The sequence below is a fragment of the Myxocyprinus asiaticus genome, chromosome 38 (genome assembly GCF_019703515.2).
Source record: "Myxocyprinus asiaticus isolate MX2 ecotype Aquarium Trade chromosome 38, UBuf_Myxa_2, whole genome shotgun sequence".
Taxonomy (NCBI): Eukaryota; Metazoa; Chordata; class Actinopteri; order Cypriniformes; family Catostomidae; genus Myxocyprinus; species Myxocyprinus asiaticus.
The window spans coordinates 22807796-22820304 of NC_059381.1; the positions used below are offsets into that span (position 1 = coordinate 22807796).

At 37.9% G+C, this 12509-nt stretch overlaps 1 protein-coding gene across 5 annotated transcripts in view; it reads right to left on the bottom strand.

Annotated features, from left to right (window-relative positions):
* The window catches only part of LOC127428483 (neurexin-2-like), a 574215-nt gene that overhangs the window by 300781 nt on the left and 260925 nt on the right, over positions 1–12509 (bottom strand). For all 5 annotated transcript variants that reach the window (XM_051676890.1, XM_051676894.1, XM_051676891.1 and 2 more), the window contains one exon: positions 10133–10323. In XM_051676890.1, the coding sequence (XP_051532850.1) occupies positions 10133–10323 (191 nt within the window). The remainder of the gene's footprint in view (positions 1–10132; positions 10324–12509) is intronic.

The following is a 12509-nucleotide window of genomic DNA, read 5'->3' on the forward strand; positions in this document are numbered from 1 at the left end:
TCAAGAACAGTGCATAGAGAGCTTCGTGGAATGGGTTTCCATGGCCGAGCAGCTGCATCCAAGCCATACATCACCAAGTGCAATGCAAAGCGTGGGATGCAGTGATGTAAAGCACGCCGCCACTGGACTCTAGAGCAGTGGAGATGCATTCTCTGGAGTGACGAATCATGCTTCTCCATCTGGCAATCTGATGGACGAGTCTGGGTTTGGCGGTTGCCAGGAGAACGGTACTTGTCTGACTGCATTGTGCCAACTGTGAAGTTTGGTGGAGGGGGGATTATGGTGTGGGGTTGTTTTTCAGGAGCTGGGCTTGGCCCCTTAGTTCCAGTGAAAGGAACACTGAATGCTTCAGTATACCAAGAGATTTTGGACAATTCCACACTCCCAACTTTGTGGGAACAGTTTGGGGATGGCCCCTTCCTGTTCCAACATGACTGCGCACCAGTGCACAAAGCAAGGTCCATAAAGACATGGATGAGCGAGTTTGGTGTGGAAGAACTTGACTGGCTTGCACAGAGTCCTGACCTCAACCCGATAGAGCACCTTTAGGATGAATTAGAGCGAAGACTGCGAGCCAGGCCTTCTCGTCCAACATCAGTGTCTGACCTCACAAATGCGCTTCTGGAAGAATGGTCAAAAATTCCCATAAACACACTCCTAAACCTTGTGGAAAGCCTTCCCAGAAGAGTTGAAGCTGTTATAGCTGCAAAGGGTGGGCTGACATCATATTAAAACCTATGGATTAAGAATGGGATGTCACTTAAGTTCATATGCGTCTAAAGGCAGATGAGCGAATACTTTTGGCAATATAGTGTATATATATATTGACTGCTGTGTGCATTTTCTATTTCCCTTTTTGATTTTGAACTACTAGCACCTAATAAATTCTAGAGCAAATATTTTTCCTAAAAATTGATGGCAACGTGTGGATAGCAGGACTAAGTTGTGAAGTTTTAAATAAAACCAAGCTATAGAAAGTCAGATTTATTTAAATACAATTGTTTATTATGTTTCCAGGAGTGTCGGTTATTCATGTCTTTGAGACATTACAGACATTAAATCAGAAATTAGCATAATTAATTCTGATTCAAAGTAATGGCCAATATCATCCAATCACTGCCAACCATGTTAAAATAAAATTATACATTATAAATTCTGAATCTATGTACTGATTACCATTGACCCATGTCTGCTAAACATGAAACTGAAACCTGAAACTGAGCTTTTGGTCAGATTTTAGGAGTAAATGCACTGCATAGAGAGCTATAGGATACTCCCTTACTCTCTATTTAGTGGATGACTTAACCTCCAGTATGACTTAACCTCCAGAACAGCTCAAAATGCACCTTATTTTCATCCTTACTCCATATAAAGCTTTTGAAAATATTGGATTTCTAAGGAAAAAAAGAGCACATTAGTGTACATTGTGCTTAGTAGTTGCTCAAATTTCAAAAATGGCATATCAGATGAAACTAAAAACTGTAATCTTTTGATTCATACAGGTTTCAATGTGAAAACATTATTAGTTTTCTTACCAGATTTAGTTTTGTTAGGAAACTCCGCTGTGATCGGTGGCATGTTGTTTTGTCACATGACTCCGTACATCGAAAGTTTAACCCTTTACTGACACCCCAAAGTCTTCTGAACTGAGATCAGTTGGTTTAAATTAATTTAAATTATACGCTGCGTATAGCGAAACCAAAATACAACGTCCACGCATGTGTATGCGGGGTCACACGAGGATATAGTTAATAGTAATCGGGTGCATCGATTGAAAATGAAATAACTTCTAGCTCACAGCACAGAATCATGCGTTGAGCACAGGGTAGACAAGCTTACGGCTTCACAGAGAATAGCCCATGCATGCTTATTAGCTCTGCATGTCTCACTGTTATGCAAAGACTATTAAAGAGACTTCAGTCACAATATTCAATTATACACCCAATAGTTTTTTTCATTAGTCATTCAATGGATGGCTGGGCAGTGGGTGAGCAGAGCTCCTTTTGTGAGTGAGAGGGAGGAAAATCAATTGCTTTCATATGAAGGAACTGTAGAGAGATTGCAAAAATGACATCTCCAGTCATGCATCTCTGTTGAGTAATCACGAAGTAATGTCCCTGCTGGATAAAAATGGAGGACAGAGAAAAGCAAAAAATAAACATCTTTGGCTGTGCTCCATGACCACTGGCCTTGAGAGAAGGATTACATCTCCTAGTATAAATATAACACACTCCGCTGCTACTGCCCAAAACTTTAAAATCATGTCAAATTATTGTGTCTCCACAACAGACATAGTGACAATATCCTGCAAAGCAGAGCTTCATAAAGGGAATCTTCATAAAACAAATAAAAATTTAGGGTAAGGTTTGGATTAGGGGTAGTCTTTAGTTATTTTAATGGCTTTCTTTAAAGGAATAGTTGACCCAAATATGGAAATACTGTCACCCTCATGTTGTTCTGGACCCGTATGCGTTTCATTCTTATGAGGAACACAAAATAGATTTTTTAAAGGGGACCTATTATGCAAAATTCACTTTTACATGGTGTTTGAACATAAATGTGAGTCGGCAGTGTGTGTGCACAACCACCCTACAATGTTAAAAGTCCACCCACTCCTCTTTCTTATATTTCTATTAATCAAAAACAGTGTCTCAAAATGACTGGTTTTCGTATCTGCTCTAAAGTGACGTCACTTTAGAGCAGGCCACGCCCACGACTGGTGACGGACTCCACCCTATTATCATAGATCCTCCCCTGAGTGATTGACACACAGTCTGCCATTTTTTTCCGCGCTGGAGCAGCTACAGTGAGAAGAATAATGTCTCAACTTCGTAAGTGTCATAAGTGTTCTGTTGTTGGCTGTAAAAGTGAACATAAGAGTCTTCATGTAATCCCGTCATCAGAGCCACTGAAGACGCAGTGGACAAGTTTTGTTTTTGAAGAAAATGTGCCCCAAAACATACCAAAATTCATGTATGTTTGTGCAAATCATTTTACACCGGACTGCTTTGTGAATGAGGGTCAATATAAAGCAGGATGTTAAAAAATTTGACTCTCAAGCATGGATCAGTACCAACTGTTCATGTTCTAGCTTTATATCCTGAAGATGTAAGTATCGCACTTTATATTTTGTGAATGTTTGCAAATCGCCTTTCCGAAAGTGCTTGTTAGCTGATTCCACGGCTAATGCAGCTAAAGTTACCATTGTCTCTGATTGTATTCACGGAGACCAGAGCTATGTCCTTATAGCTTGTTTGCACATGATGTCACGTCACTGCATTGCTGTGGCGTGAAATGCAGATGGAGGGCAGGAAGTGATTTTCTACATAAGAAGCACTATCACAAACTCAAAATGCCTATGTTTTGCGTCGTTTACGGTTGCTCATACATATATGGCTGATCTCTGGGGTCAGACGGTGTCAGTCATATTGGTTCTGATTTGTTGTTGCTATAGTATCCGAAGCACGAGCCGTAAAGGCACAGCCCTCTTCCGGAAAGGGGGCAGGAAGCAGCAGCTCATTTGCATTTAAAGAGACACACACGAAAACAGCGTGTTTTTGATTCCACCCAAAAAGAGGCATTTACAACAAGGTATAATAAATGATCCGTGGGGTATTTTGAGCTGAAACTTCACAGACACATTCTGGGGACACCTGAGACTTATATTACATCTTGTAAAAAGGGGCATAATAAGTCTCTTTTAATGAATATCATAGGACCAAAAAGTATAATAATAATAATCAATGCAACTTTTGCCCCCCAGTCATATTGCCAGTCTTCTGAAGGCATACAATACGTTGTAGTGAGAAAAAAACACTAAATTTAAGTGTCACACTTCTCAGTGGAAGGAGGAGGCAAGAAGCAAGGTTTCCTGGTTCAGGTAGGCGTTTAATTGAGCACCCTGTCGTCTACAGTTCCACACACTCCACAGTTTCACAAACAAATAGTTAATTAGATAGTCCCACTTCATCTACATAACAACATATGACGGCGTGGCCTTCCTTGTGCCAATCTCTCTCTCTCGTATACTGACGGTGTGGCTCTTTTATGCCGCCCTCCCCGTGCTCACTGAAATTAGAGACAGGTGTTAGACATAATTTAGCTCAGGTGTAAGCGCACGTACCGCTTTCTCTCTCTCCGGAGAAATGCTTGACCACGCCCCCGCTGCCACATTAAGTAATTTTGCAGTGAAACACTCAACATCCGTTGTGTATTTTTGAGCTCGTTCACAGTGGCATGCATGTCCACACAAAGAACTTGCATTGTTTTTAGCGCTCAACAACGTCATTTTGAACGAGCTTCTCTCACAGAACTTTTTTAGGTAAAATATTCCTTTAAGAACAAAAGTCAACTAGATTTTTTAGTGCTTGTCAGTACAAAAATCACCACCAAGACGCTAAGGTGTTGTGGTTGGTTGCAAGCATCACTAATGAGAGGTGTGTGCATGTTCACAGGACACTCAATCCTTGAATCTCTTTCCATTGACTAAAACATTGGCCACCAACTGCTCATTACTGAACTCATTGACATTCACATTTCAACCTAACCCCTGAATTTTCCCCATGCCATGGGGGAAATGAATGCATTTCAATTCCAAGTCGATAAAACAAATTTTCAGCAAAACATTTACAGGGTCTGGATAGCAATTCCTTGAGGAAGAAAAAACGTAATTATCGCCAGCTCAGAAGGCAGCTTGTCATGAGCGCTCTCCACATATGCTCATTTCAACACATATAACAAATCAAGCATCACATTCCATTGGCTCCCTCACTGAGCACAACAGCACATCCCGGCACCTTCCTGTCTGAGGATGTTCATTTTACACTTCACAGAAGAGCACTGGACTCTGGGGATTGCTGCGCCACTCTCCATTCTCTCTGGCATAATTGCTTGATCAATTACAACTGACACATACTGTGAAGTTGTTCTTCTGATGTTTAAAGGAATTATTCTGGGGTAGCCGAATAAAATAAGGGCCCTTGGAGTTTTACAGCTGGAGTTAGCAGTTTATAGCCTTTTTTCATTTGGGCTTTATTACACTTGTATTTCAAGCAGCAAGTTGACTTATAGTTAGATTTAGTCAATCAGTGATCTTTTGTGCTGGAGACTCCTTTTTCTTTCTCACTGCCTTTATCTGAGCATCATGATTAAGAGTAAAATAGTATCAACAATTCGGACGCTATTAAACTATATATAAGTATATACACTGTAAAAAAAATCCTGTTAAATTTATGGTAAAAAACTGGCAGCTGTGGTTTCCAGAAATTCACCGTAAAAAGTACAGTAACCACGTTTCAGGCTTTACTGGATGTAATTTTGATGACTGTATATTTTATGGTGCATTACTGTCATTTATATTATTAAATAATAAACTTGATACAGTTGAAGTCAGAGGTTTAAATACACTTAAGCTGAAGTCATTAAAACTCTTTTTTTAACCACTCCACAGATTTAACATTAGCAAACTATAGTTTTGGCAAGTCATTTAGGACATCTACTTTGTGCATGACACAAGTAATTTTTCCAACAATTGTTTACAGACAGATTGTTTCACTTTTAATTGACTATATCACAATTCCAGTGGGTCGGACGTTTACATATACTAAGTTAACTGTGCCTTTAAGCAGCTTGGAAAATTCCAGAAAATTATGTCAAGCCTTTAAACAATTAGCCAATTAGCTTCTGATAGGAGGTGTACTGAATTGGAGGTGTACCTGTGGCTGTATTTTAAGGCCTACCTTCAAACTCAGTGCCTCTTTGCTTGACATCATGGAAAAATTAAAAGAAATCAGCCAAGACCTCAGAAAAGAAATTGTGGACCTCCACAAGTCTGGTTAATACTTGCGAGCAATTTCCAAACGCCTGAAGGTACCATGTTCATCTGTACAAATAATAGTACACAAGTATAAACACCATGGGACCACGCAGCCATCATTCCGCTCAGGAAGGAGATGCATTTTAGCTCCTAGAAATGAACGTAGTTTGGTGCGAAAAGTGCAAATCAATCCCGGAACATCAGCAAAGGAACTTGTGAAGATGCTGGAGGAAACAGGTAGATGAGTATCTATATCCACAGTAAAATGAGTCCTATATATCGACATAACCTGCTTAGCAAGGAAGAAGCCAATGCTCCAAAACCGCTATAAAAAAGCCAGACTACAGTTTGCAAGTGTACATGGGGACAAAGATCTTACTTTTTGGAGAAATTTCCTCTGGTCTAATGAAACAAAAATGTAACTTTTTGGCCATAATGACCATCGTTATGTTTGAAGGAAAAAGCGTGAGGCTTGCAAGCCAAAGAACACCATCCCAACCGTGAAGCATGGGGGTGGCAACATCATGTTGTGGGGGTGCTTTGCTGCAGGAGGGACAGGTGCACTTCACAAAATAGATGGCATCATGAGGAAGAATAATTATGTAGCAATATTTAAGCAACATCTCAAGACATCAGCCATAAAGTTAAAGCTCGGTCGCAAATGGGTCTTCCAAATGTACAATGACCCCAAGCATACCTCCAAAGTTGTGGCAAAATGGCTTAAGGACATCAAAGTCAATGTATTGGAATGGCCATCTCAAAGCCCTGGCCTCAGTCTGATATAAAATTTGTGGGCAGAACTGAAAAAGCGTGTGTGAGCAAGGAGACCTACAAACCTGACTCAGTTACACCAGTTCTGTCTGGAGGAATGGTAAAAAAATTCCAGCAACTTATTGTGAGAAGCTTGTGGAAGGCTACCCAAAACGTTTGACCCAAGTTAAACAATTTAAAGGCAATGCTACCAAATACTAACAAATTGTATGTACACTTCTGACCCACTGGGAATGTGATGAAAGAAATAAAAGTTGAAATAAATAATTTTCTCTACTATTATTCTGACATTTCACATTCTTAAAATAAATTAGTGATCCTAACTAACCTAAGACATGGAATGTTTTCTACGATTAAATGTCAGGAATTGTGAAAAACAGAGTTTAAATGTATTTGGCTAAGGTGACTCCAACTATATATATATATATAGTTGGACTCCAACTATATATATATATACACACACACACACACACACACACACACCCCCAATTCTGAAAAAGTTGGAACAATATGAAAACTGCTAATAAAAAAAGGAGTGATTTGTGAATTATATTCACCCTTTGCTATATTGAAAGCACCACAACAACAAATATGATGTTTTACCTTGTGATTTTTTTTTATTTATTTTTTTTATGTACAGTAATTTCAAATCAGATCATTGCACCATGCTCCAAAAAAGTTGAGACAGGGGCAATTTAAGACTAATAACAATTTGACAAGTTGAAATAACAAGGCAATGTGAAACAGGAGTGTGGCGGAAGGAGTGTGGTCGAGCATTCGTCCGGAGAGATTGAAAGCGATAAAGGTGCACACACCTGAGCCTGATAATGTCTAACACCTGTTTCTAGTTGCAGTAACAGTGGGGAGAGCGGTATAAAGTGACCACGCCAGCGACGAGACAGTGAGAGAGAGCTACCAGACCCAAAGGACTGTACTGAGTTGTAACTGCTGAAAAGCAGGCCTGTTGTGTGACCCTGAGTATTGTGCTGAAAAGCTATTTTGAGTTTGTTTAATTAAAGTCTTACCTTTTGAGTTGAAATCCCAAGTTTCCCGTTTCCTCCTTTCCCACCCAACAAACCTCCTCACATGGAGATGTTAAACAAATTGAGTACTGTATACTGTCTAAGGAGCCTCCAAAAAACAGCCTAGTCCTTCAAGGATCGTTCAAGACTTGTCAATTTGCCAACAGATGCTTCAGCAAATAATCCAGCACTTTGAGAACAATGTTCCCCAAAGACAAAAAAAAAAAAAAACAATTAAAAAAAAAATATGAAATTCACAGGGTAAAACATCATACAAAGTGTAGTTGTAGAGCTTTCAATATAGCAAATGGTGATTATAATTTTTGTTTTTATTAGCATTTTTCATACTGTCCCAAGGTTTTTGGAATAGGGGTTGTATATAAAAAGCATGAATAATTTTTATTTATCACTTAGTATGCTCCCACCCTATGCCTTTAAAACAAGAACAATTCTCCTAGGAACACTTGTTTTTCAAAGTTGTCTGCAGATAGGATGTTCCAAGCATCTTGGAGAACTTGTCACAGCTGTATGTATTTAGGCTATCTCAGTTGCTTCTGTCTTTTCATGTAATCCCAGACCGACTCAACGATTTTGAGATTAGGACTCTGTGGGGGCCATGCCATATGTTGCAGCACCCCTTGTTCAACTTCTATTCTATTTGCAGAAGGAATGTTTGGAAATCTAAAATAGTAATTTCCTGCTGACACACTAAAGCAGAACATATAAAATAGCCATCTTAAGACAAATCTAATACAGTTTTATAATAATTAGACTAGACAAAATGCAAATAGTGCATGTTAGTATTTACACCGGGGTGCAAATATCCTTTGTCACTATTCACTCTTAGAGTAAATAGCATCTACCTTCCTTTACACTAAGTCTACAAAGCCTCTGCCATAATTGCTAGCCGGTCACTGGACAGAGACAGTTTCAGCGACAAAAGCAGTAGGCACTGGAAAAATACATTATTGCCATGTTGTCCTACTTGTTTAGTGGATACATTGTCTGGTCTTGACAAAGTGGGTTCAGTTTTCTGTTATGAAGTCAGTTTTCTTCTTGTGTCGACTAAGGCACATAATTAAGTACCAACTGTCAAGATGTTTATTATGCCGGCAATAACTGGGAATAGCGAAAAGGCAAAAAAGCCTCAGATATTGCTGTGGAAATGGCAATAATTTCCATCTTTTCAATAAAAGTATTTTATATCAATAAACACATAGAAGAAAAAAAAGAAGAAAAAAAAACTGAATATCCATGTGTGAAGTGTTCCATAAATTGATGGCCCTTAATTTCATGTCCTGTTGGTGAAGTAAACATGACTGGTTTTGGTGCCTGGGGTCAAGCAACACCTGCTTAAGGTGGAAAAAGCAGGTTTGCTGGTTTGAAAGCACCAAATTATGCAAAGTCAGTGGCATGTTGTTGTTGATGTTTTTTCTCTCTTTTCCCTGTAGCACTGCTCTTTGTTCTTCTAATTACAGCCGAAAAAGGGGGAAACGACAGCTACTTGAGAAGTACTGCAAGGTACTGTAGATTTTCAGAAGCAGCATCATTTCTACAGGAAGCTGGGAGCTATGTAAATACCCATCAGGAAAGACTATTCATTATTTCTGTAAGAGGTTGAGACCAAACACAAAATTAGAGTAAGACAGCAAATATGTATCTAAGCATCTCTAAGAATGAGATTACATTTGTGATTAAGACTTGCGATACCATTTATGGTCTAATGTCTCAAAAGCCGGTGGCACATTGTGCAGTATTTTTTTTTTTTTTTTTTTGTTATTTACATTTGTGGCTAGTCAGATATGACCCCGAAGAGATCTTGCATTAAAGCCAAGGCAGACTGTGCCATATCAAATGATTATTTATTCATTTATTTATTTGGTCAGACTGCACAAAATAGTGATCAATCTGGTCATGTTCTGACATCCTCATTGAGATGAAAAATTGGAATAGTACCACACAAACCAAAGCAAACCCTTGCAATAAAGTTGGCAACATTTTTCTGGAAACAAATCAGAGTGTCTGAAGTCTGATTTGGCTTGGCAAAAATTGAATTTGTGGACTGCTCATTCTTCAGGGTGAACTTAATAATAATAATAATTTTGACAATACGGTTATACAGTAACTTGAAAGGAACGCTAATTAACGAGACATTTTTGCATGACCTTTCCTGTCATTTGTGTTTACTAAATAAGGATTCTCAAAAATCATTTGGATACAGCTCAAGCTCTACACAAGAGAAAAATCCAGCTGATTAAATATTTTAGAGCAGCACATAACTAGAAAAACACATATTCACTAAAGAAATGTCCATGCCCTTTACATGACTTTTAAGTTTGTATTAACTTCCATGACTGTTCCAGGTCTGGAAAATATAATTTAAGAATTCTCTAATATTTTCAGGTTTTCCATGACCATGGGCACTCTGGACTAGTAAACTAAGGATGGAAGATATGAGTGATAATAACTCAAACTGAAGGAACAAAAAAGTATTGTGAACAGTCTGGGTGAGAGTTAATCGTACCTTTGAGGTCAAGGTTTCGGGCTCCATTGGAGTGCTGTGTGACGGTGCGGGAGTCAATCTTAAGTGTGTGCACATTGCTGTCATCGCGGGACACCATCACGTTGTGCCACTGGTTGTCATTGAGTGGCTTGTCAGAGTTGCCCTTCATGAGCGACGGCCCATTGCCCAAGTCAAACACATAATGGATGTACCTGTAATACATCAGTTCCCCTGTCAATCACGCAGCCCAGTGGAATCAGGCAAGCCTCTTTATGATGAGAATGCTGCCGTTTTGCTTAGTAATCAATATCGGTAATCAGGCTTGAAATACTGGCAAAGACAGGCTTCCATCCTGCCAGACACACAGCAACTGAGATGTGAAACCTCAATAACTAGTTTACAGCAAAAGTATCCCTTTAACTGTGTATGCGCAGTGAAAGGGCTGTAGCATATACTGTATCACATTTAGACAATTCACAATGTAAATTTGACTTTTTATATTTACTTTGACAAACTTTAAATTCATCTTGTAACAGTGTTCTTTGCCTAAATTGATAGTTTATAAAAGGATAGTTTGACACAAAAATGGAAATTCTGTCATCATTTACTCAGCCTCACGTTGTTCCAAACTCGTATGACTCTCTTTCTTCTGTGAAACACAAAAAGAAGATATTACACAGAATGTTAGTTTCAGTCACTATTCACTTTCATTGCATCTTTTTGTCTATGCAATGAAAGTAAATAGTGACTGAAGCTAATATTCTGCCTAATATATCCTTTTGTGTTCTAGAGAGGAAAAAGTCATTTGGAATTACAGGTTTGGAATAAGTAAAGTGGTGAGTAAATGATGATAGAATTTGTATTTCTAGATTAACTATCCCTTTAATAAGGATACAGAAATATTGACATTTCGGGCAATACTTATTGCCTATAATCATTTTGTCTGGCTGATAATTTATATTGTGGCTGGTGTTTTATATACACCATGTTTTATATATATATATATGTACATTTAGACTATAGATATTAATCTGCACTATTTCTGTCTAGAAATGTAAGTGAAATCAGGCATCAAAATTATTATCATTATTATGCATGGATAATTGTTTCACACATTTGTAACCTGGCATAAAAAAAAATAAAGATAAAAAATACATAAAAAATGTGTAATTGTTGAATTCAAGTAAACTACTATAATACCCGAGTTGGTAAAATCCACCAATCAGAGAAGTTACTGTTAGAGTGTAACCATCTGCTTGCAGAAGTAAAAATCCCATTCATTTTCTCCATAGTGTAACTGATTCTCAATGATAACGTATAAACCTTTAAAGACAGACCCACTGTGAGCTCCAAGGTTAATTGATTGTAAATGCTCCCGTTGAAGCTATCAGTCCACATTATTTCATCTTCATAAAAATAAATAAATAAATAAATAAATGTGTTTAATAGTGGAACTTCTGGTAAATAACTTCACTACCCATGATCCTGAAGGCAAATAATCCATCAGTCAGGTTGACTGACAACAAGGTGCGCCAAAAGAGCTCCGCAGTGACCGCCCACTTCTATGACAAACTGTGAATGACACAATCGAGTCTCCCTACACTCTAAGACTACTTGTATATTTACAAATTCCTGAATATTTTGCAATAAAATAAAAATATATTGTTTCTATGCTTATAGTCAACATATTTAAATCAAAGGATTTTTTCCATCATTTTTAAATCAATTACGTCATTCCCAGTGCCTTATGATATTTTAGTTCATGCCCTCATAAAAGATGTTAAGCATACCCTTGTTTTTTTTTTGTTTTTTTTTGTCCAATTTTCAAATATATTTATGCTTAAATCAAAGTTTGTAATGTTGTGATTCACCTCAGAGCTGACTGGTTTGGTTCATGGCTTAGAACTCTTCTAGAAAAAAAAAAAAGTTTATTAAAAGAATTTTATAAAACTCCAATGGAAGATATAATTAGGAAAAATACAGCTCAAGATGGCTGGAAAAGTGGGCGGGTGCTCAATAGAGCTCAACATGGACCACCCACTCCAACAGAACTTTATGAATGTCTTTGAATCATACATATCATCTTTTATAATTAAAATGAATTATTTGTAGTTAGTAGTATTATAGTATATTGTCATTGCTGATCCGATTATGTCAGCCTTAATGGGATGAGTAGTTGATTCCCTCATATCAGAAGTTAAGTACACATTCTTGTAGCTTTGTCTTTTTTTCTATTGTTCCAAAACCTTTGCACTTTAATTATTTATTTATGTTTTATTCATCTCAAGGCTTAAAATGCCCTAATGTTTTTTATATAACTTTTATTTGGGATTTTGCATAGGCTTGTTGTAGCTGGTCTAAGTTTGTTTTGCTCAGCTTCCAGTTCGTCCATCAAAAT